The 26,850-nt window shown below is 43.1% G+C and overlaps 1 protein-coding gene across 3 annotated transcripts in view; it reads left to right on the top strand.

The window, feature by feature from the left end:
* The window catches only part of LUZP2 (leucine zipper protein 2), a 917,784-nt gene that overhangs the window by 449,933 nt on the left and 441,001 nt on the right, over positions 1-26,850 (top strand). For all 3 annotated transcript variants that reach the window (XM_068259736.1, XM_068259737.1, XM_068259738.1), the window contains exon 2: positions 16,700-16,817. In XM_068259736.1, the coding sequence (XP_068115837.1) occupies positions 16,700-16,817 (118 nt within the window). The remainder of the gene's footprint in view (positions 1-16,699; positions 16,818-26,850) is intronic.

Genomic DNA, 26,850 nt, shown 5'->3' with positions numbered 1-26,850 from the left:
CTGTAGTAGCAGCTCTCCTGCAAATTAGAAGTAGTAGAGCTTTTGGATGGTTGTGCAAACACTCATTACAGCATGATAGTGATTAAAGTTCAGTAGGTCATCAGTTCACTGTGTAGATGCTGAATGAACAGTATTCAGTGTATATAAGTGGTTACATTTTAAATTCACCCTAAACTTGTATTTTTTATTGAACATTTGTGTTTTTTTGCACAGTATTCACTCTGTGTATGCAGCTTTCTCTCACTGAGATAAATAGGGTTTCCACACAAGTGAAATGACTGGTCTCCTCAATAAATACAGATGTAATTTATGAAACTATTACAGCCCACAAGAAGCAGTCTCGTTCATTATCTTCCTCCGTATGGCATTTCAGAGCACATTCTCAGCAACAACAGCTAATGGTCTGTTTTCCAGAACTCACACTGACATTTGCATGAAGGCCTGATTAACCTCTTGCTCTTTCCTGCTGATCATTTTCTTTGATATAAACAAAATAAAACAATTTTATTATGAAACAAAGTTTCACAAAACAAGACATTTGTAGAAACTCATTAACGTTCAATACTGGCCAAAACTCTTTCATTTTAGTGTTGAATTAAGTGGATAAAGGTCTAAACTACTGGGGAGGGCATCAAAGGCCACTGGACAGAATTCTACACCGGTCCCCAGTAATTTACAGTGTAAATGATCGTATCCTAAGGAGCAATGGCATAAGGACAATTCATAAGGCCCCACAATGAAAATGTGATGGTCCCCCCCCAATGTTCACTCCCCATCCTTCACCTCCCCTTCACATTCTGGGAGCCCATCTCACAGGGGTCATAAAACAAGTGTGGCTATCATAACCTTCTCACCCATAACAAGTGCAGCCAGGAAAACACCTGCTCTGAAGTATAGTCCCCTGTATGAGAGGAATGGAAGGTTAGTAGTTGGGGCCGCCCACAGCTCTGGGACCCCCTGGGATTGCAGGGGCTGCTCCTCTCCAGTTATGCCCCTGCTAAGGAGATCTGTCATGTAATAGTGAGAAGATTTACTTTCTAGGTAGTACATGTGATGGTTGGATTCACCGGCCGAAATGCGCCATCCGCAAAATCATACGGAAAGGAGCACACAAAAATGTAAGTTGGAGTTAATTCATTAGCTGGGTTTTTAGAAAACAGTGTTCGGCCCAGTGCACACCAAAACCGCTAGCAGATCCTCAAAACACTAGAGGTTTTTGGAGCAGATTTCAGAGCGATTCTAGGCATGTTTAGAGAGGTTTTCTAAACATGCCTAGCGTTTTTGGGAGCGTTTTTGTGTAGCAGATTACAAATATTGTTACAGTAAAAGTTGTTACTGAACAGCTCCTGTAACAAAAACGCCAGGAAAACCGCTCTGATCTAGATTTTCCAGAGCAGTGCAATGGGAAAAAAATAATTTCTCTGTTTTTGGCCATTATAGTTTTAAAATAAAATGTTCTACTGTTGATAAAACACACTCATTTTGTTTGCCCATTTGTCCCAGTTATTGCAACGTTTAAAATATTTCCCTAGTACAATGTATGGTGCCAATATTTTATTTGGAAATATTTTTTTTTCAGTTTTGCATCAATCACTAATTAAAAGCACATAATTAAAAAAAATTACAATAATAATATACCCTCATGACATACATGGGGAAAAATGTTCTGCCCTTAAGGTAATTATCTATGTGTTTGTTTGTTTTTTGTCATTTTTTTATGCAAAGTTTTATTTGGGTATTTATGGGAGAGTGTGGGGTGTCAGGAGTTCATTTCAAATTATGTCTAGGTCTTTTTATTGAAATAAATGTATGTAGGTGTAGTTTTACTTTTTGGCCACAAGATGTCCTTGCACATTTCCTTCCTACCATGTACTAATAGTACATGAACAGGAAGTAATGTGTAGACGTGTTACTTTGAGAATAACAATGACCGCAGGCATCTCATTGATGCGGGTGATCATTGACACGGGGACTTAGATTAATGAATGGGAAGTGCGTTCCCATAAATTAAGCTCCCCTCTAACGATCGGTGAAAGTGAGCAAGGGAACAAGGGGTAGTGCGTGGCGGCAAGGGACAAGTATCTACGTCCCTGAGAGCTGTAGAGGGATTTTTCAGGGAGGTAGATATTCGTCCCTGAGGAGGGGGAAATGGTTAAAAGGCATTTTATTGACAAGACTGAAAATATCACTCACAAGCTCAGGAGAAAGCCAGTCCTTTTTACCAGGAGACCAACTGTATTAATTCCAGGTTGGACGCCCCGAGTAGAGTCTGGTTATTGATCTCCAACTGCCTCAAGTGGTTGGTTGCCCCCATTGCAAACCACCTTTGTGGGTATATTTTTGTCTTTTTCACCCATTACCCCCTAACACAACATATTTGGGCTCCTGTTGAGTCTGTATTTTTCAAGGTGTCAAAGCCCCCCACTTTCTCTCAGCATTTATGATCAATGAGATGGTAATGTTTGTGACTTATATGCAAATTTTATGCAAAGTGAAAACTGCTTGGAATTAGTCCAAATCTCCACTAACGCCACTTGTTTGGCCCAATGCCAAGTGGATGCAAATGCAATTTGCATAAAATTAGCATCCATGCGTGGATGCTTATTGTGTGGACAATGACTTATTGTGTGGACAATAAGCATCTGATTGATCATCTCTACTGACAATAAAGAGCTAATGGATGCTGCCAGGAAGGAACTTACTTCAACAAGTACAGATGTGCTACTTACCAAAACATTGTGTTGCTAATTAATGCAAATTTAATATTATAATAAGCATTAGCAATGGGAGGCTGAACTATTGCTTCTAAGCTGGAACATTCCTCCGGAAGTTTCCCTTTAAGGTTCTATAGGGCAAAAACCTATTACAGTCAATTGCAGTTAAAATGGATCCTCTGAAACAATGGTCTTTGTAGCCGTTTCCCAGAATGCACCATCCATCTCCTTTATCATGACATCCTCTTCAAGATCTCGCTTTGTGATTCACTCCAATAGGCATAAGTGTTCATTCCGCAGTATTAAAATGAAGTCTTTTCTTCTGCGGCTAACAAGATGCAATGGAACTCTCCGATCTCTCCAGCTGCATGTTCATAAATTGATATCCTAGTTACTTGATCTAATGCAAAACACTCAATGGTGTTATAACTATTCAAGCTATAGCACTTCATTGTTAAGGTTATTACATGTTAAATAAAATGAATGGAGTTCATAGCTGGGTGTGTATGCACTGTGACTGCATTACAGTCACCGACAGCTTTTGCTTCTTAATAGAGTATTTTCTCTACATCACTTCCCCTCTAAGAAGCAAACGCCTGAATATGACTTCATTCATTTTAAAGTTTGGTATTCTGCAAGGTAGTTCAAGGTCATCCTATATCTTAACACATGAGCATGGTTGAATTTATTCAGAAGCATTTCGTCATCTTCACCACTACTTAAAAAAGTAGGGCAAACAACGCAGTCTGGCATAAAGCAAGGTCGCAGAAATAACAATGCTTCATTTTTTATAGCTATGCTTAAAAACAAACTAAAAGGCGTGGATGGTTTTAGAGCAGAAATAGCACTTTGTAGTAGAGCTCATTCTTTTGTGTCTATTTGTGTTCTCAATAAGCTGATCTCGGGTGAATAGCTCTTAAAGTGGACCTGAACTTTTGCACAGGACAGTCACAAAAGGAAAACATAAAGAAATGCTCCCTGTGTGTATTTAGAGCGTTTAGCCTTCATCTGTGACTAATTGCAGTTTAATTTGATCTCTTAGCTGTGTCAGCTTACTGCCTCGGTAGAGCAGCTAATTTGTAAATACAGGATGTTAACCCTATGTCCGCTTCTATGAAAGCAGGAAGTAGACACACTGCCGATTTATTGCATGAGTGCTATAAGCTGTAACAAAGAAATGTTTCTCTTTAAGGCCTCTTTCCCACCAGGACGTTGCGTTTTAGGGGACGTTATAGGTCGCATAACGTGCCCCTAACGTAAAGCCTGGTGGTGTTGGAGAAGGACGCTACCTAGAGCTGCGTTATGAAGTTCTTGGTGCGCCTTTTTTGTGCTATGTGATGCGGAGACCACGTGATCCGCATCACGTGGTCCCGCCAGCCAATCGCTGCACAGAGTGTCCGCTTCAGGTAGTAAACACTGCACGTCACACAGTGCAGTGGATATTAATTAGCCATGTGGCTGGCCGCGGAGGAGGAGGGGAGACCTCCTCCTCTAACATCACTGAGCATGTGCAAACAGTCTAACGCGGCTTAGCCGCCTATAACGTACTGCATGCAGCACTTTAACTTGACGTGCAGTGTTACAATGTAACGCAACGTGGGCACTGTGAACAGCCCATTGATTTTTCATTGCTGTGAGTTAGGCTGCGTTACAGGCTGCACTAATGTGCGCCTGTAACGTTCCACTGTGAAAGCAACCTAAAGGTTATTATGCTGTTGCTTATTATTTAGAGCAGAGAGGAAGTTCTGAGTTTAAGTCCGCATTAATGAGTCAGTAGCTCCCCCAGACGCCACTTCCTGAACCACAGACTCGTACTAATATAGGCTGCAATCCTTTCAGACAGCTCTGTCTGCACCCCTTCCTCTTGCAGTTCAAATACAAAGGAACCACAGTAAAGCAGCTAAAAGAACTCATAAGAAATGTTCCTGCTTTATTGGGAAGTATGCGAAGTTGGGAAAAGTATGCTTGCAGTAAATTATCTAGGGAAAATGGCACATAGGGCATTCACTGAAACTGGGCCCAAATTAATAATTACTGTTTATTAGTGCGCTAATCCTGGCAGGTGTAGTGAAATATTTTGCAACCTATTAGATTTTGCAACTTTCCCTACAGCGCATGCATGCTTTAAGAACTGGACATTACTCTGCATGCACAGCTTCATTTAACAATAACGTCTGTAATTTTTTACAACCTGGCGACCAACCGCTGGGGTTGCAGCGGGAGGGGGGGTTAAGGTTTGGCATCAGTGGGAGGGAGTTTTAAGGTTTGGTGTTGGTGGGGGATGATTTAAGGTTAGGGGGTTTATTTAAGTTCAGGTATCACTAAAGGAAGGGTTGGCAGGGCCGGCCCGCTCATGAGGCGGGGTGAAACTTTTGCCTCAGGCGGCACATTTCTAGGGGCGGCATTGTCGGTGGGTGAGGGGAGCCGGCCGCCGAGCTGGAGGGGTAGCGGGCAGGACAGGGGTATTGAGCCTAGCGGCGGGGAGGGGGGTCGGACCCCCTCCCTCGCCTGGGTCCCCTGATCTGCGCTCCCCTCCAGCCTTAAATAGATCAGAAGCAGCCGCTACTCGTAAGAGGCACGGGCGGGGAGGACTCACCACTTCCTCGATCCAGCGTGCGCTCCACTGACGTCACTTCCTGCAACGCCGCCCACTGTATTGTAAGGGGGCGGCGTTGCAGGAAGTGACGTCAGTGGAGCGCACGGGAGGCCCCACGGGAGGGGCGGCAGCAATAATTTTTTTAAAAATTTTCCTCAGGCGGCAAAAAGTCTAGGGCCGGCCCTGAGGGTTGGGTTGCATTTTCTGATAGTCATAGCTAAGCGGTCCGGTAACTTCGCAAGTCGGGGCGTACTGCACATGCCTGGCATGGCCACATGCGCACTCCATCACCGGGAGAGTTCTATGCCTGCAAGAGCGCAATGGGGGAGTGCAAATGGCTAGACTGTGCCTGCGCTAACTGGTGCCGACTTGTAAAGTTAATGGGCTACCTAGCGGAGGAACCAGGTGGAGGAGGGCGTCTAGGGAGGGACCAATCCACTTTGAAGTGGGCTGGAGGAAGTCCCAGGTATGTATACACTTTTTTTTCTTTTTTTCCCTTATCTAGTCAATTTTTCTGCCTAATTGTAACATTTCAAAAGTCTGACCAAAGTACCACACACCTATGTTCAATTTTTCCCTAATTATGAATTAAAAAAATATTAAAAGCTCAGAAAAAAATTCCTGGGTCTGTACATCAAGAAATTGTCCATCCTACCCTACACCATTCAATTTTCATATACATTGATCAGAAATATCCAACACTCCCAATCTTGTATCAAATTAAACTGGGAAACAAATTTTTTTAACAAATTAAGGGGAAAAAAAGCTTTACATTTTTCTGTATTTTTTTCTGTGTGTGGACACCTTAACCACTTGCCGACCGCGCAATCATACCGCGCGTCGGCAAAGTGGCAGCTGCAGGACCAGCGATGCAGTTCTGCGTCGCCGGCTGCAGGCTAATTAATCAGGAAGCAGCCGCTCGCGCGAGCGGCTGCTTCCTGTCAATTCACGGCGGGGGGCTCCGTGAATAGCCTGCGGGCCGCCGATCGCGGCTCGCAGGCTAAATGTAAACACAAGTGAAATAATCCGCTTTGTTTACATTGTACGGCGCTGCTGCGCAGCAGCGCTGTAAGGCAGATCGGCGATCCCCGGCCAATTAGTGGCCGGGGATCGCCGCCATGTGACAGGGGACAGCCTGTCACTGGCTGCACAGGACGGATAGCGTCCTGTGCAGCCCAGATCACCAGGGGGGACAGGGAGGAGAGGGAGGGGGGGAATCTCGCCGCGGAGGGGGGCTTTGAGGTGCCCCCCTCCCCGCAACACCCATCAGGCAGGAGCGATCAGACCCCCCCAGCCTGCACCCTGATCTGTGCTGGGGGCTGTAGAGCCCACCCAGCACAGATCAGCTAAAACAGCGCTGGTCCTTAACCCTCCTGGCGGTATAAAAAAAATCTGCCAGGAGGGAGCGCAGCAGTTTTTTTTTTTTTCCCCTATATCATGTAGCGAGCCCAGGGCTCGCTACATGATAGCCGCTGCTCAGCGGCATCCCCCCGCCCTCTTCGATCGCCTTCGGCGATCTCCGATCAGGAAATCCCGTTCAAAGAACGGGATTTCCTGGAGGGCTTCCCCCGTCGCCATGGCGATGGGGCGGGATGACGTCACTGACGTTGGGACGTCATTGGGAGTCCCGGGCCACCCCTCGGCGCTGCCTGGCACTGATTGGCCAGGCAGCGCATGGGGTCTGGGGGGGGGGCGTGCGGCGCGTGCGGCGCGACGGATAGCGGCGATCATGCGCGGGGCGGCGGCGATCAGTGTGCTGGCGCAGCTAGCAAAGTGTTAGCTGCGTCCAGCAAAAAAAAAATTAAACAAATCGGCCCAGCAGGGCCTGAGCGGCACCCTCCGGCGGCTTACCCCGAACTACGTTCGGGGTTACCGCCAAGGAGGTTAAGGGGGGGTAAAGGGTGGGTCCTCAAGAGGTTAAGAGATCCGATTTGGAGCTCTCAGTCTTACCTGCTGCCAGAGACTGAACCCTCGTCCATTGATCCTATCTGGAGGTCATTCAAGTTGATCAACCATTCAATTTCAACGACCATTGCTGTTAAGTCGGATATCTTTTAACATTGTTAAACGTCCCTCCATCACAAAATCATCACAAAAATTGTTATGGGTACAGAGCTTAAGTTTCCTTGTGGATGATTCTGCTCTGCCCCTCACTGCCACTACACCCGGGGTGTGGCAGCAGCACTCACATGGCTGTGAATAAATCTGCAGTTCTGTGCGCACTGTATATTGGGGAGGGAAATGTTCACAGTTCGCGCATGACTCGAGGAGCGTCTATACATAAAAGGTGCGTAAAAATTTGGCCACCCAGTAATGCCGATAGTAAAATGTCGGTATTAAACACCGCTGCTTTACTATAAAAGTGTAAAATATTGGTATTAAATATCAGTATTTTACTGTGGCCAAACCTAACCGTACTCTCACACAGAACCCTCCCTCGACACCTAACCTTAAACTCCGCACTCACCCACACTTTACCTCCCTAATGCCTAAACCCACCCACTGCACACATTACGTCCCCAATGCCTAAATCTAACCCCCCCCCCCTGCACACAAACATTCTACCTAGTGCCTAACCCTTAAACCTCCCCAGTTCACAAACTACCTACCTAATGCATAAACCCCCCACACACTAGCTACCTAATGCTACGTACACACATGCGACAACGATCGTTCGTTGTCAACGACGAACGATCTTTTAATTGACGAAAGAACGACCGAAGTAAAGTTAGTTGTAAAAAGTGTGTAACGATCACATCGTTAGAACGAACGTTACACCACGTAAAAGCACTTATTGCGCCTGCGCATAAAATTGTAAAGTTCCTTGGAGAAAAAGTGAAATGCGCATGTCCAGCCTGGTACGAACGATCGTTTCCAACGATGTACCACTTTTGCTAACGATCGTCGGTGGTAAAAATCCGCCAAGACAGAACTTTGTTTTGTAGCGATTTGACTCGTTCGTCGTTTGCCTTAATAGTCGTTGGTTCGTTTTTTGTAACGATCGTCGTTGGTAAAGATCGGGGAACGATCGTTACAAACGACTATAGTCGCATGTGTGTACGCACCTTAAGGGCCAATTTCCACTATATTTTATACTAAAAAAAAAAAAAAAATCTCCCACAAATTCTCAGTCGCCGTCATAGGTGCCTAAGAATATCGGCATTTGGGCTCCCACTGTCCCCAATATTTAGCCCGTGTTGTACCAGTGGCCATGAATTACCGGGCGCCCAAATTTCCGATAATTTGCATTGGTTCCCATAAAGGGGCAAAATTAGTCCACTTGCTGCATGCTCCCTTTTTTACTGCTTCATTGTCAAAGATCCTATTAAATTGTTGCTATAAGGCTCAGGATTTCAACTTATACCACAGTAGGAGAGAACATTATTTTCAATATAACCTATCCAAGTGTTTGCGGATCCACTGTGATAGGTTTGATGTTTGTTCAGTATTACTTAAAAAAAAGAAAAAATAAGGCTTAGAAACAGTTTATACTGTGTATATAAAAAGGTTTTCCAAGATTCATTCAGAATGACTGGTTCTCTTTATCGGCTCATCTCTGTGACGTTATTGTTTTCTGAATCAACAAGCTGCAGGACAGAAGATGCGATTTAGAATTCCACGGCTCAAACTTACTCTTTACACAGAGAAATTGAAAGAAACAGAAAGAATTGAATTTGTGACTCCTGTTGAGGCTTCCTGTCTTACCTATTTGTCTAGATGGATCTAGGGCTGTATTTACATGAAGGAAAACTCTAAAATGCAACATTATCATATGTATATATGTGTGTAGGTAGCACAGGACCCCAAGAGAGTGAGGAAAAATTGAAAATTGACTTCTATTTCGAGCCCGATGCAGGCAGCAGTTTTGTACTTTGCATTTTTCAGGCACATTCAGAGTATGTGTCTATGTAGCGAGTGTACATAGTCTTTTTACCACAGGGGACTGAGGAGCACAATCATATTTCTCTACTGCCATCTCCATCTTATATGTGAGCATCAAATCTTTTACTACAGTTTCATTTTAGACAGGCTAAGATCTAAATAGAATTTCTGTTTTAAAGCTTAATTCGGCTTTGAAATAAATAAATCTGAACTGTTTTATCAGGCAAATTATGATCTATTTGTTCCATTTTTAACCAATACCCTGGATGTAATTTGGTTCCCCCAACATACTAACACTTTACGGCTTCTTGCCCTGTCCCATCCCATTCCACATATCCTAGATGTAGGCACCTCTCCCCCAAACGCTCTCCTGTTTTACTTACCTGAATGCCCACAATTCCAGCAATGATGTTGTGCTTGCTCTCTTAGACAGGAGTCCCCATCTTCTGGAAGTGGGCTACAGCATTATTGCAGTGATCAAGTTTCTACAGTCCTGATTGGAAGAGAGCATGGTGTGTGTATCACTTACATACTCTTTGTTATGGCTTGAGGGGGAAAGTGACTTTAATGGCTTTTACAGACATGGACCTGCTCCCAGTAGATAGTGTGTGTGTGGGGAGGGGGGGGGGGGCGGTAAATTGTCAGTAAATGATGCAGTGTGTGTGTGTAGGGGCATGATGTGGGAGTAACATTGTGGTTTCTGTGATGTGTGTGTGGGAGAGATGTTATAGCAAAGAAAAAGTGGGGCTAGACATTAAATCCTGAACTTGGGCTCCAAATGCAGCAGTATAGTAATAGACATAGCAGCCATAGCGATTGCTGTAGTGCCATGGTAAATGTGAGGCCCACGAAATCCTTATATTACTGCTCCACTGTGGAAGGGGAGTCTCTGTATAATGATCATTCCTAGAGCCATAACTTGATAAAGAAATCACAAGGTATAAAGACTGAGGCTGGGAAGACTTGAGTGTCACCAGAATTCACTTCACATCCCCAAAAGCCAATGAGAAAGAAACATTTAGCCAAATGGAAAATGCAACAGGCAACTAGGGATTTGCTCTGCCATAATCATTCACTTCCTGGTTTAATATGAGGCACTGGAGAGCATATGTAGAGCTTCTAACACCCCCCATGCTGCCTAACAGAGCAGGAAGCCCATCTACGTGAGCCCACGGGACTATCGGCAATGCCATCTACACACCGAGAGCCAATCGCCTGCATGAGCTGGCTTCCAGAAGCCACTGATATGCTGCTAGAACCAGGCTGAGGTGAGATCGTGACAACACTGTTGCAACGGTAGCAGCCTTCACATGCCAACTTATGGATCCCGGCCGAGTGTCAGGAGATGAGCGGAAGCTAGAGAACAGTGGCACAGATGGAGGGAATCCCACTCCGCAGCTTCAGAGAGTGAGACGGCCAGATGACCAGCAGGGGATGTAAGACAGTGGCATTGGTCCACCGCGCGCAACACTTTCCACACCGCATATCAATGGGATACAAGCTACACGCATGGAGTTGCAACATGAGGGTATGGAATCCCACATAGTGGCTATAACTGGGTCAGGACTGTCAGCAGGACACCTCTTAGGACCTTTCAATTGTTTGACACCAGTACAGCTTCTGGGACACATGAATTAAATTGACACCTTAAAGTGAACCTAAAGTCCCCAAAAAAATGAGATGAACTCACCTGGGGCTTCCCTCAGCCCCCTGCAGCCGATCGGTGCCCTCGCAGCTCCGCTCCGATGCCTCTGCACCCGCCGGTGAACACTTCCGGTTTTGCCGTCACCGGCCGACAGGCATGGGAACGCGAGTGATTGTTCGCGTTCCCAGCCTGTATATCGCCCCCTATGCTGCTATTGCGACCTCCTGGCCGCAATAGCAGCATAGGGGGCGATATACAGGCTGGGAACGCGAACAATCACTCGCGTTCCCATGCCTGTCGGCCGGTGACGGCGAAACCGGAAGTGTTCACCGGCGGGTGCAGAGGCATCGGAGCGGAGCTGCGAGGCCACCGATCGGCTGCAGGGGGCTGAGGGAAGCCCCAGTTGAGTTCATCTCATTTTTTTTTTTTGACTTTAGGTTATCTTTAAGTGGAGACCAGTATTCATTCAGCAGAACATTGCAATTTCAGGGTCCTGTGTTTGATGTGTATGTGTGAAGCCTCTGTATGAGTTGGTGGTGGGGCCACACATGACCAATTGGATTTGTAGGATCAGCCATCCTTGCATAGGCTGTGTGCTGGGCAATTTGGCATGATCTGATACAGAAGATGGTCAGGGACATGTTTATGAGCTGCTCACTGTGCTGATCCCTGCTTTTTATGCTTTTGTTGAGGTTGATGACCTATACCTATGTACCTATATATTTGTCACCATTGATGAGTGAAAATGCCAATATTTTTGCATTAATTTTCATTAAAATGTAAATTTCGAATTTTGAGTGAAAATTTCCTAAACAATTGATATTTTTCACGGTTTTCGCAAATTTTTGTGGTAAAATGTAGTTTGTGTGATCGTGGAAAAATACTCGTGGGAAAAATATTGTCTATGTGTTTTGTGGTAAAATATCGATTTTCCACATTTTTGCTTGTAAAAATAGTTTTTTGTAATTGAAGCATTTTTTTGCGAACAGTTTCTCAAATTAAAAATAGGATTTTTCATGCAAAAAAATTAAATTGGTGAAAATTTGCAAGCAACACTGTTTGTTACATAATACAATTGATTCTTTTTTTTTCTATGCACTTGCAGCTGTGCTGGTTAATTTCTGTGGATACTGTATGATAATATATCAGTGCAGCTCCTCAATGTTGAGTAGTGCAGTCCAAATTAGGGGTGGACGCCCATTTTAATTGTTTTTTATTTATTTTTTGCTCTATAATATTGTCATGCGCTGTCTGTGCACAGCAATATTACTGCAGCTTTGTGCATCAAACCCCTTATCTGACTTAAATCACAATGTATCTCTTCTTATGTTTATTATCTCATGATTTAACTTTTCTCATCTGATTATCACGTAATGCAGAGTAACCAATTATGGGGCAGGAGAGTCCTTCACTCTCTCCATTTAACAATGACGAGGGCTGGATTTATGGAAAGGCCACAAAGGCCCGAGCCTTGGGCAGCTGCATCCCACCTGAAAATGAAAAAGGGGTTGCTACATATGAAAGAGGAGGCTGGAAATGGGGAGCAATACATGAAAAAGGGAAACTGATGCCCAAGGGAGCTGTTAATGAAAGAGAGAGGCTTCAGTCCATGGATGAAACACAAGGAAGAGGGGGCTGCACATGGAATGGGAGGAGCACGGCTGCACATGGAAACGGAGCCACAACATACTTGGCCTAGGGACAGGAAAAGTATAAATCCGGCCTTGCTTATAACAGATAGAAGTAATGGGAGGATGCAGGGTAGCCGAAAGCCACATCCATTAGTGAGAAGGTCTTATTTTTCATAAGACCTTTACAACAAGGGGACACATGAACACTGTTAAGTGTTCTAGATAACAGCACAAAATGAATACCATTGCTTTTATATTAGAAGAGTAGAAGTGCTGTCCACGTGAAGTGAATAGTCGTTGCAGCACTTTTATAAACAGGTTTTCCTATATAACCCATGTGACTCCACAGATAGAATAACACATTTTAGCAAGTTCAAAGCATTGTAAATGCCTTGAAGGCACTGCTCTGTGTTAAAGGTCTGGCAGAGCTGGTACATTTCCTATATTGAAACTGTATAACTATACTGAAGATACATGGGGTACACAGAGTTTATCAGCTTATTCATGAAAGCAGCCAAACAGATTCTTACCATGCTTACCTTGGTTTTCTCAATTATTAGTCCTTTAGATAAATTATACTTCTGTATAATTTACGATCATTTCACGTGACAGTCGCATATAAGGGCATCCACCATCCTCTGCATCTGACCCAGATAGAGATAATAATGCTTTCTAGTGGATATTTTGGATGATTTTTATTGTATTTCCTTCTAAAGAAGGGCTTCCTGTTCTTCCTCCCTCCCCCACCCCCAAAAATATGTTCGAGCCAACTCATTAATACCAAGTACATCTGCATGGAGATCTTAAAAGCATAATGTTCATTTTGACCACCTAATTGTGACCATAGAATCAAATTAATTCATACTTGGAAACCTTCTGATATATGGCACCACCTAAACTGATATCCTGTTAAAAAAACTGTATGAGTAAACATAACATTCAGTAAGTAATTTATGCATAATAATCTAAAATGTTCAGCCAATGTTTAAAGACCACCAAAACCAACTGGCCTCTGTATTAAAGCAAGAAAACAGGGATGCATGCCCAAAGGTAAGGGTTTAATCATCATTCCTCGGGGCACTTGAACCAAAGATGTGCTCTGTTCTGGCAGCTACAAAACTTGCATTTGACTGTACCTGTCAGAATAAAGGACATTATAGTGTCACCGCCAGGAGTGGTGATAAGTTAGCCAAACACCTTTGTACAGGCATCTCTGTTTTAGTTTTTCTTGATAAAGGGGTCCTTTTGTGGTCCTGAAACTTTAGGTGAAGTTTTCAGATCTTAACAAATAATTTAGTTACTGAATGGAGTGTTAACTTATATTGACATGAATTCTCTAAACATTTTGGCGACTTTCAATGGTGATAAGTGTTTTTCACCCCTGCAGGGGAACACAGAGGCGCAGCCTTTTGCTTCCAGGTTTGAGCTCAAATGACAGGAAGAATAAGGATAAAAACGCTGCGCCTGCGCACATGATGTTTATTGGCAGGAAACTGCTGTACTGGCACTGACCATTCATTGAATGGGCAGCACTAAAATGAGTGCTGCAGTAAATGACGTGCACAAGTTACATTTTGGACTATTCCAAACAACGTACAAATATTTTATGGAAAGTACTAGGAATGAACACAGGTATTGGGGATAAAAAATAAATATTAGCAGAAAATAAAAACAAATAGCTGAAGATCAGCTATATTGATGTATTATTATTATTATTCAAAACTAACATGTGCCTGGCTGTCCCACTTCCATTTGAGTGTGAGAAGACAATCCCAGTATCTTTCTCTCTCTGTGGCCCATATGCAATTCACTTTTTCTCCTGAGTTTTCTCCCAGGTGATATTTTCATTTGTAAATAAAATGCATTTTTAATCACCAACAAGCAAGAAAATACTCAAAATAATTTTGATAGTAATTTTCAACTACTTTTTGGTACTTTTTCAGTTGCAAAATGCTGAAAAGTTATTTTAAATACAAGATGAAAAATGATCTCCTTGGAGAAAACTCAGGAGAAAAAGTGAATTGCATTTGGGCCTGTGTGTTGTAACTGGAACAGCAGCAGAAGGAGAGTAGACAGACAGACAGATATCTATTTATCTATATATATACTCTCTCTCTCTCTCTCTCTCTCTCTCTCTCTCTCTCTCTCTCTCTCTCTCTCTCTCTCTATCTCTCTCTCTATCTATCTATCTATCTATCTATCTATCTATCTATATATATATATATATATATATATACACACACACGTACACATGCACACACGCACACACACACAGTATATAAGTAAGCATAATACTTCTACCTACCTCACATCAAAGTAATATAATTTGTGTGAATATCCCAATTTACTTCTGGTCAGAGCAGCTGGTGTAAAAACTGACATCTTGTGCAATGATGTAATATTCAGATCAGTCTGAAAGCAGCACACTATTACTTTACTGAATACACAGCTTTCTCTCAATCTATCTTGCACACAGAAAAGCTTTCTGCCATAAGTCATTCTTATGTCTTATGTCTTGCAGTCAGAGATACAACAATATTTTGTAGCCTGGAAAACTCACCGTGGCTCTACGGCACACTAAAAACCTTCCATGATAAACCGAAGGTAAACACATGAAACCTTACACAGTCTTTTTTATGAGTTTGTTTCATAACTTTAATATTGTGGCTGATTTATTGGAGCAGAGGGGAAATATTGACTCTAGTTCCACCTTGAGCCAGGCATAGATTATAGCACCACAATTTATTAATTTTTGAAGACCCATCTGATGCAGACAGCTGTTTAAGTGTGTTTTAGTCTCCATCAGTACAACAAAGACCAGGATTATCAGGCTTAAAGGAAAGCAAAAGCACCCCTACCATAAAAGCTACACTACAGGAATGCCAAATTACAGTCCATGAGGGCCGAGGTCCTCACAAATTTTTGGCAACGCTCATATTTATTGATGGTAGTGAATCACTGGCATGGATAGGGCCTTTGACGACTGGTGTTCGACACCTTGCTATACTCAGCAGTGTTGCTTGCAAATTTTCAAAGTCATTTTTGCTTCGAAATGCTATTTTTGACTTTGACAAATTATTTGCAAAAACTGCTTGCATTTTCACGGTTTCGGATTTTTCGCAAAAAAAAATAATCTGTTTTTACCATGAAAACGTGAAGATGCAGAAAACTATTTTTTTTTTTTACTGCAACCATTTTTACCTTGAAAAATGTATATATTTTTTACTTAAAAATTCATGAAAAGTGAAAACATTTCAAAAATATCAAAACTTATATTCAATGGTTATTTTGCTCTAAAATTGAATTTAACATTATTTTTGTGAAAATGAATGCGAAAAGAATATTGTCATTTTTTGCTCATCACTGATACTAAGTACAATGTTGCAATCTGGTTCTCTACACGTCGACTGTCTAGTTAAAAAGCTATACATATGTTACTGTATACGGTAGGAGTTCTTGATGTACACCTGGCTTACAAATGGATATGGGAATAATTTGAATATTCCATCCACTGTCTTGAAGTAAAGCATTATGGGTGCAACTTCATTCTCATTTGGGGTAAAAATCTTGTAAATGCTCTTTTAAAGTCTACTTGAACTGAGAAGTATATGGAGGCTGCCATATTTATTTCCTTTTAAACAAGACCAGTTGCCTGGCATCCTGTTGATCTCACACTTGAGACGTGCATGTGACTAATCTAGTCAGACTTCAGTCAGAAACCTCTGATCTGCATGCTTGTTTTGGATCTATAGCTGTAAGAAACATAAACAATATCAGCAGGACAGCCAGGGAATTTGCATTGTTTAAACGTAAGTAAATATGGCAACCTCCATATCTATCTCACTTCAGGTATGCTTTGAGGAGGCAATCCATGAGTCCTAACAAACCTTATATCTGACTAATTCAATTTCTGGTATGACAATATTGTTCATTTTTCCTTCTTATTTTTGTTAGTAGTTGTACTCTCCAGCCTTGTCCTTTTTCAAAGCTTCTGGATTTGATAAGAAAGAATGAAAAATGATTATGAGTTAGAGTATGATTTATGGTCGTGACTGAACTCTGGTTTTCCCACAACATGTACACATACTTTGACCGGGATGACGGATTGATGTAGGCCTTACAAGCATAACCTTTTCACGTTGTTTGGACACCACATTTTCTATTTACAGTCTAATTGGTAAATTAGTCACTGTGAAGGCTACATCACTGACTCGTGTCTTTTCCTTGCTAGACAGGGCTACGATGACCTGGAAAAGCAACTTAAAGAGGTTTTCATGGAGAGAAGTAGCATCCTCCGCCAGCTTTCCAAAACATCTCGGGAACTGGAGGGCATCAAAGGGAATTTACAGGTGAGCACATTCCATGTTATGGGGACATTGCCATATTTATGTCCAGTTATCATCATATAACAACTTAACATGGTAAACTTGCTTCATTCCTCTGCACACTCCTAACAATGGGCTCGTCATAAGTGCTATTGTACACAGACAACAAGGAAGTCTTTATGTACTGCGTAAGACAAAAGTGAACAGATATGTGCCACCAGTAGTGATGAGCACAAATTTCAAATTAAGATGCAACATTTAGGGCAAAATCTTAAATTCGTATGGAGTAATCTGGATCTGTAATTTCACATTTTGTGTCATTTTTGTCGACTTTAGCAGTTAATAGCAAAGCTCGCATGCATGCTATCATCACAAAAATTGCTATGTATGTTAAGCAGAATAGTGGGAATAAGACAAAAATTGATTTTTTTCAAAAAGACCTTGTAGTTTTTGACATAATTGAATTTGAAAATGCAAAGTAAAAAATAGTTTTTAAGCAGTCCTGTTCCTGAGTTTAAAAACAGTTTTTTTCCTTTTGAATTTTTGAAACTCAATTTTCAAAAAATTGTCTTTAAAAATGTTTTTTTTAACTTTGTTCCCACCATTGCCCTAAACTGTAGCAATTTTGGGGACGATACCATGTAAAGGGGCTTTACTATTGACCACAAAATTCAGCACAAAATTATGCCAAATTTTATGTTGTTATGCTAAACTACAAATGGATTACTCAACATCAATTAAATGTCTAAACTGTAATTACATGTGGCCATAATTGTGAAAAATTAAAGCAAAACTTTGAGTAACTGTAATTAGCAAATTACGAGCCGTTGAACAAAAAATGATACATGACATGATGTATTGAGCAAAAAACAAGGAATGATCCGCACCACCTTCAAAGATAGCTTGTTCTGTTTATTCGGGTAGAAACATACAAAATTTAAACAGAACTATAAGGCAGGACAGTCCATTGTTTCGGGCTCCTGCCCATCATCATGCTGCCTAGTTCATTCCTTGTTTTTTGCCATGTTTTTTGCTATTCCTTAAAGAGAAACTCCAACCAAGAATTTAACTTTGTCCCAATCAGTAGTTGATACCCCCTTTTACATGAGAAATCTATTGCTTTTCACAAGCAGACCATCAGGGGGCACTGTATGACTGATATTGTAGTGAAACCCCTCCCACAACAAGCTCTGAGGACCGCGGTACTTTTGACAGTTTGCCACAATGTAACAAGGTTCACAGATAGGAAATGGCTGTTTACAGCTGTCTCCAACAGCCAAAACAGCTAGCAGCAGCTACATAACCTGCCCACAGTAAAAATAGTAAAAATGTCACCATGTAATAAATGTCAGAATGTAAATCGGGGAGAGGAAAGATTTTACAATGAGCAAACACTGACTAAATAATTTATACATAATTATTGTAAAAATGAAGCACTTTTTTTTATTACACTATTTTCACTGGAGTTCCTTATTTTCCATGGTGTCCGGGACTATTTGATCTGCACACCTAACTATCTGAGAGTGATGGATGCTGAGTGAGTGCGACTCCATACCTAAAACTTATGATGTATTGAGCAGTCATCTGGTAAAGCAAAGACAAGGGGTTTGATTCACAAAAGAGTGCTAACTGTTAGCACGGCCGTTTTCGCGCGAATTTTCGCATTGCGTGAATTTTCGCGCTTAACGATAACGTTTTCGCGCGCAAACGCGAATTTTCGCGTGAAACGATATCGATTTTGCGGTAAAATTCGCGTTTGCGTGCGAAAACGTTGTCGTTTAGCGTGAAAATTCGCGATCGCGCGCAATGCGAAAATTCGCGCGAAAACGGCCGTGCTAACAGTTAGCACTCTTTTGTGAATCAAGCCCAAGATCTTTTTTGGGCCTTTAGTCTTCCTAATCTGTGATGTTTTTGTACTACTCTTAATTTCTAGCATGGTGGTAACCACTTACATAAGCCAATGGTGGTAACCACTTAATTCTAACCCAATTTTTAAACACAGCCTATTAATTCTATAAAATGAATTTGTCAAGACCTTTTATAAGGTGCTACTGTTTAGTAGGAAGTTCTTAAAGTGAACCCAAGGGGAAAATAAACAAATTATAAACAATTATATTTATCCTTCTACTCCTAAAAACGTCCTTTTTTCATATATATCTCATGGTTTTATTTTATATTTAAACATTTACAAAGTAGATTGAATTATGTGTTTTCTCTGCTTAAAGGCAGCCTATTAAGTGTCCCTAAATGAAAATACATGAACTATTGACCTTTTTCTGTCTCCCCTGCTCTTAGAAGTTGTATTCTACCATGAAAACTTTTATGGCTGTAATCTTATCAATGATGTTTACTAGATTTCCGACAAGGTACTCACAAGACAGAAGCTGTCACTTCCATGTCTAAAAATGTACTCTTTCAGGCAGCAAAATAAAGAAAAAAGTAAAACAGTCTAGGTATTATTATGTTTTGCAATGCACATACATGGTTATCTCATCATGTGACATGTCGCCTCGGTTACACTTTAACCACTTAACGACCGCCCCCAGCCGATGGGCGGCGGCAAAGTCCGGGCCCAAACGACCGCAATACGCCCATCGGCGGGGGCGGCTGCGGGAGTGGCTATGCGGCGATCGCGTCATTCGTGACGCGATCAGCCGCCGGGGACTGGCTCCGCCCCCCGTTCGCCGTAACCCGCCGGCCGTTCGGAAGCGCCGGCGGGTTACTGGCATCCGGATCGCCGCTGCAACAGTGTATAATAGGCTTTGTAATGTATACAAAGCCTATTATACTGGCTGCCTCCTGCCCTGGTGGTCCCAGTGTCCGAGGGACCACCAGGGCAGGCTGCAGCCACCCTAGTCTGCACCCAAGCACACTGATTTCCCCCCCCCTGCCCCCTGATCGCCCACAGCACCCCTCAGACCCCCCCCTGCCCACCCCCCAGACCACTGTTTGCACCCAGTCACCCTCCTAATCACCCATCAATCACTCCCTGTCACTATCTGTCAACGCTATTTTTTTTTAAGTCCCTAATCTGCCCCCTACTCCCTCCTGATCACCCCCCCACCCCTCAGATTCTCCCCAGACCCCCCCCAGACCCCCCCCCCCCCCCCGTGTACTGTATGCATCTATCCCCCCTGATCACCTGTCAATCACCTGTCAATCACCTGTCAATCACCCGTCAATCACCCCCTGTCACTGCCACCCATCAATCAGCCCCTGATCTGCCCCTTGCGGGCAATCTGATCACCCCCCCACACCAATAGATCGCCCGCAGATCCGACATCAGATCACCTCCCAAATCCATTGTTTACATCTATTCTCTCCTCTAAACACCCACTAATTACCCATCAATCACCCCCTATCACCACCTGTCACTGTTACCCATCAGATTAGACCCTAATCTGCCCCTTGCGGGCACCCAATCACCTGCCCACACGCTCAGATTGCCCTCAGACCCCCCCCTTATCAATTCGCCCGTGCAATATTTACATCTGTTCTCCCCTGTAATAACCCACTGATTACCTGTCAATCACCCATCAATCACCCCCTGTCACTGCCACCCATCAATCACCCCCTGTCACTGCCACCCATCAATCAGCCCCTAACCTGCCCCTTGCGGGCAATCTGATCACCCACCCACACCAATAGATCGCCCGCAGATCCGACATCAGATCACCTCCCAAATCCATTGTTTACATCTATTCTCTCCTCTAAACACCCACTAATTACCCATCAATCACCCCCTATCACCACCTGTCACTGTTACCCATCAGATTAGACCCTAATCTGCCCCTTGCGGGCACCCAATCACCTGCCCACACGCTCAGATTGCCCTCAGACCCCCCCCTTATCAATTCGCCCGTGCAATATTTACATCTGTTCTCCCCTGTAATAACCCACTGATTACCTGTCAATCACCCATCAATCACCCCCTGTCACTGCCACCCATCAATCACCCCCTGTCACTGCCACCCATCAATCAGCCCCTAACCTGCCCCTTGCGGGCAATCTGATCACCCACCCACACCAATAGATCGCCCGCAGATCCGACATCAGATCACCTCCCAAATCCATTGTTTACATCTATTCTCTCCTCTAAACACCCACTAATTACCCATCAATCACCCCCTATCACCACCTGTCACTGTTACCCATCAGATTAGACCCTAATCTGCCCCTTGCGGGCACCCAATCACCTGCCCACACGCTCAGATTGCCCTCAGACCCCCCCCTTATCAATTCGCCCGTGCAATATTTACATCTGTTCTCCCCTGTAATAACCCACTGATTACCTGTCAATCACCCATCAATCACCCCCTGTCACTGCCACCCATCAATCACCCCCTGTCACTGCCACCCATCAATCAGCCCCTAACCTGCCCCTTGCGGGCAATCTGATCACCCACCCACACCAATAGATCGCCCGCAGATCCGACATCAGATCACCTCCCAAATCCATTGTTTACATCTATTCTCTCCTCTAAACACCCACTAATTACCCATCAATCACCCCCTATCACCACCTGTCACTGTTACCCATCAGATTAGACCCTAATCTGCCCCTTGCGGGCACCCAATCACCTGCCCACACGCTCAGATTGCCCTCAGACCCCCCCCTTATCAATTCGCCCGTGCAATATTTACATCTGTTCTCCCCTGTAATAACCCACTGATTACCTGTCAATCACCCATCAATCACCCATCAATCACCCCCTGTCACTGCCACCCATCAATCACCCCCTGTCACTGCCACCCATCAATCAGCCCCTAACCTGCCCCTTGCGGGCAATCTGATCACCCACACACACCAATAGATCGCCCGCAGATCCGACATCAGATCACCTCCCAAATCAATTGTTTACATCTATTCTCTCCTCTAAACACCCACTAATTACCCATCAATCACCCCCTATCACCACCTGTCACTGTTACCCATCAGATTAGACCCTAATCTGCCCCTTGCGGGCACCCAATCACCCGCCCACACGCTCAGATTGCCCTCAGACCCCCCCCCTTATCAATTTGCCCGTGCAATATTTACATCTGTTATTCCGGGTAATAACCCACTGATCACCTGTCAATCACCCATCAATCACCCCCTGTCACTGCCACCCATCAATCACCCCCTGTCACTGCCACCCATCAATCAGCCCCTAACCTGCCCCTTGCGGGCAATCTGATCACCCACCCACACCAATAGATCGCCCGCAGATCCGACATCAGATCACCTCCCAAATCCATTGTTTACATCTATTCTCTCCTCTAAACACCCACTAATTACCCATCAATCACCCCCTATCACCACCTGTCACTGTTACCCATCAGATTAGACCCTAATCTGCCCCTTGCGGGCACCCAATCACCCGCCCACACCTCAGAACGCCCTCAGACCCCAGCCCTGATCACCTCGCCAGTGCATTGCTTGCATCTATTTCCCCCCTCTAATCACACCTTGAGACACCCATCAATCACCTCCTGTCACCCCCTAGCACAACTACCCATCAGATCAGGCCCTAATTTGCCCCGTGTGGGCTCCTGATCACTCGGCCAAACCCTCAGATCCCCCTCAGACCCCCTTCCGATCACCTCCCCAGTGCATTGATTGCATCTATTTTCCCCTCTAACCGCCCCCTGAGACACCCATCAATCACCTCCTGTCACCCCCCTAGCACTCCTATCCATCAGATCAGGCCCAATACATCCTGTCATCTAAGAGGCCACCCTGCTTATGACCGATTCCACAAAATTTGCCCCCTCATAGACCACCTGTCATCAAAATTTGCAGATGCTTATACCCCTGAACAGTCATTTTGAGAAATTTGGTTTCCAGACTACTCACAGTTTTGGGCCCGTAAAATGCCAGGGCAGTATAGGAACCCCACAAGTGACCCCATTTTAGAAAGAAGACACCCCAAGGTATTCTGTTAGGTGTATGATGAGTTCATAGAATATTTTATTTTTTGTCAAAAGTTAGCGGAAATTGGATTGTTATTGTTTTTTTCACAAAGTGTCATTTTTCACTAACTTGTGAGAAAAAATAAAATCTTCTATGAACTCACCATACCCCTAACGGAATACCTTGGGGTGTCTTCTTTCTAAAATGGGGTCACTTGTGGGGTTCCTATACTGCCCTGGCATTTTAGGGGCCCTAAACCGTGAGGAGTAGTCTAGAAAACAAATGCCTCAAAATGACCTGTGAATAGGACGTTGGGCCCCTTAGCGCACCTAGGCTGCAAAAAAGTGTCACACATGTGGTATCGCCATACTCAGGAGAAGTAGTATAATGTGTTTTGTGGTGTATTTTTACACATACCCATGCTGGGTGGGAGAAATCTCTCTGTAAATGGACAATTGTGTGTAAAAAAAATCAAAAATGTGTCATTTACAGAGATATTTCTCCCACCCAGCATGGTTATATGTAAAAATACACCACAAAACACATTATACTACTTCTTCTGAGTACGGCGATACCACATGTGTGACACTTTTTTGCAGCCTAACTGTGCTAAGGGGCCCAAAGTCCAATGAGTACCTTTAGGATTTCACAGGTCATTTTGAGACATTTGGGTTCAAGACTACTCCTCACGGTTTAGGGCCCCTAAAATGCCAGGGCAGTATAGGAACCCCACAAGTGACCCCATTTTAGAAAGAAGACACCCCAAGGTATTCTTTTAGGTGTATGATGAGTTCATAGAAGATTTTATTTTTTGTCACAAGTTAGCGGAAATTGATATGTATTGTTTTTTTTTTCACAAAGTGTCATTTTCCGCTAACTTGTGACAAAAAAAAAATCTTCTATGAACTCACCATACTCCTAACAGAATACCTTGGGGTGTCTTCTTTCTAAAATGGGGTCACTTGTGGGGTTCCTATACTGCCCTGGCATTTTAGGGGCCCTAAACCGTGAGGAGTAGTCTAGAATCCAAATGCCTCAAAATGACCTGTGAATAGGACGTTAGGCCCCTTAGCGCACCTAGGTTGCAAAAAAGTGTCACACATGTGGTATCGCCGTACTCAGAAGAAGTAGTATAATGTGTTTTGGGGTGTATTTTTATACATACCCATGCTGGGTGGGAGAAATCTCTCTGTAAATGGACAATTGTGTGTAAAAAAAATCAAATAATTGTCATTTACAGAGATATTTCTCCCACCCAGCATGGGTATGTGTAAAAATACACCCCAAAACACATTATACTACTTCTCCTGAGTACGGCGGTACCACATGTGTGGCACTTTTTTGCACCCTAAGTGCGCTAAGGGGCCCAAAGTCCAATGAGTACCTTTAGGATTTCACAGGTCATTTTGCCACATTTGGTTTCAAGACTACTCCTCACGGTTTAGGGCCCCTAAAATGCCAGGGCAGTATAGGAACCCCACAAATGACTCCATTTTAGAAAGAAGACACCCCAAGGTATTCCGTTAGGAGAATGGCGAGTTCATAGAAGATTTTATTTTTTGTCACAAGTTAGCGGAAAATGACACTTTGTGAAAAAAAACAATTACAATCAATTTCCGCTAACTTGTGACAAAAAAAAAAAATCTTCTATGAACTCACCATACATCTAACGGAATACCTTGGGGTGTCTTCTTTCTAAAATGGGGTAATTTGTGGGGTTCCTATACTGTCCTGGCATTTTAGGGGCCCTAAACCGTGAGGAGTAGTCTTGAAACGAAATTTCTCAAAATGACCTGTGAAATCCTAAAGGTACTCATTGGACTTTGGGCCCCTTAGCGCAGTTAGGGTGCAAAAAAGTGCCACACATGTGGTATCGCCGTACTCAGGAGAAGTAGTATAATGTGTTTTGGGGTGTATTTTTCCACATACCCATGCTGAGTGGGAGAAATATCTCTATAAATAGACAATTGTGTGTAAAAAAAATAAAAAAATTGTCATTTACGGAGATATTTCTCCCACCCAGCATGTGTATGTGTAAAAATACACCCCAAAACACATTATACTATTTTTCCTGAGTACGGCAATACCACATGTGTGGCACTTTTTTGCGGCCTAACTGCGCTAAGGGGCCCAAAGTCCAATGAGCATCTTTAGGCTTTACAGGGGTGCTTACAATTAGGCACCCCCCAAATGCCAGGACAGTAAACACACCCCACAAATGACCCCATTCTGGAAAGTAGACACTTCAAGGTATTCAGAGAGGAGCATAGTGAGTCCGTGGCAGATTTCATTTTTTTTTGTCGCAAGTTAGAAGAAATGGAAACTTTTTTTTTTTTTTTTTTTTGTCACAAACTGTCATTTTCCGCTAACTTGTGACAAAAAATAAAATCTTCTATGAACTCACCATGCCTCTCACTGAATACTTTGGGATGTCTTCTTTCCAAAATGGGGTCATTTGGGGGGTATTTGTACTATCCTGGAATTTTAGCCCCTCATGAAACCTGACAGGTGCGCAGAAAAGTCAGAGATGCTTGAAAATGGGAAAATTCACTTTTGGCACCATAGTTTGTAAACGCTATAACTTTTACCCAATCCAATAAATATACACTGAATGTTTTTTTTTATCAAAGACATGTAGCAGAATAACTTTCGCGCTCAAATGTATAGGAAATTTTACTTTATTTGAAAAATGTCAGCACAGAAAGTTAAAAAAGTCATTTTTTTGACAAAATTCATGTCTTTTTTGATGAATATAATAAAAAGTAAAACTCGCAGCAGCAATCAAATAGCATCAAAAGAAAGCTGTATTAGTGACAAGAAAAGGAGGTAAAATTCATTTAGGTGGTAGGTTGTATGACCGAGCAATAAACCGTGAAAGCTGCAGTGGTCTGAATGGAGAAAAAGGCTCTGGTCCTTAAGGGGCGAAAAGACTGTGGTCCCGAAGTGGTTAAGCTCTTTTTTTTTTTTTTTTTTTTTTTTTTTTAAATATGCAGCTTTTTTGTATTCAGGGATAAAGAATGTCATGGAAGCCACATGCAATAGAGCTGCTAATTATTTACTCCTTGTTATACAGATCATGTCAGTTCAGGAACCAATGCAGTTCTGCAGTGATGTATACAAAAGCTCTATCCCCTGTTGTGCATAGAATGAAAGATCTCACTCTATTGGCAGTAAATAAGCTGCACATGGCTGAAATGGCACACAGCAGACATTTTAACATGGGTTCCCATGAGATAACAGCCTTCTATAACCAGAATCAGAGTTCCCTTTTAGCCACATACACAGTAGCTAGGAAACTGGTTCCTCTTTAGGACACGCACAAAAAAACAAAAAACTTTACAGCAAAACCAGAGTACCTGCCAAATGTCAGGAAGTGTGAGAGCTGTCACCTAGCCAAGCTTCCATGGTGATCTCCTTACCTTGCACGGTCCTTCTGTCATAAAAAGAGCACATCTTCAAAGAAAGTTTTCAGAAGAACTCTGTCTCCATAGGCTTAGTAAAACAAAGTCTGGTATAATTCTGGAAATCTCTCCCTTCATTGAACTGAGAGAAAATACGCAGACCGAGCTAGTCTCTCTCATATTTCATAACTCATGATGCAGTGGCATCACTGTGACGATTACAATCTCAACTTGCAAAGAGATTTTCCACCTTGCTGGACAACAAGCTATGGTCTGAGGAAACGTTACTTGAGGCAAAATCAGCTGAGCCAGGTAAAATTTTAAAGGAAACCTGAACTGCGAGGGATTTGGAGTCTGCCATATTTATTTCCTTTGAAACAATACCAGTTGCCTGGCGTCCTGCGGATCTTTTAGGCATCAGTAATGTCTGAATCACACACCAGAAACAAGCATGCGACTAATCTAGTCAGACTTCAGTCAGAAACATCTGATCTGCATGCTCATTCAGGGTCAATTGCTGAAAGAATTAAAGGCAGAGAATCAGCAGGACAGCCAGACAACTGATATTGTTTCAAAGGAAATAAATATGGCTGAGGAGCCTTGTCTCCCCACAGGACTTGTTTAGTAACCCTTAAGCAGCAGACAGATTGTTGCCTAGAGAAATGTGTGTCTTGACAAAGGGGCCCTACGTGGCTCTGAAATGTTGGCTTATATTGTAAGAAATAATAAGGAATATTCATGGATGTGCAAGCTTGTTCAT

The sequence above is a fragment of the Hyperolius riggenbachi genome, chromosome 11, assembly GCF_040937935.1.
Source record: "Hyperolius riggenbachi isolate aHypRig1 chromosome 11, aHypRig1.pri, whole genome shotgun sequence".
Taxonomy (NCBI): Eukaryota; Metazoa; Chordata; class Amphibia; order Anura; family Hyperoliidae; genus Hyperolius; species Hyperolius riggenbachi.
Note: the sequence above shows the minus strand (reverse complement) of the source record. Positions and strands in the feature narration are given on the sequence as shown.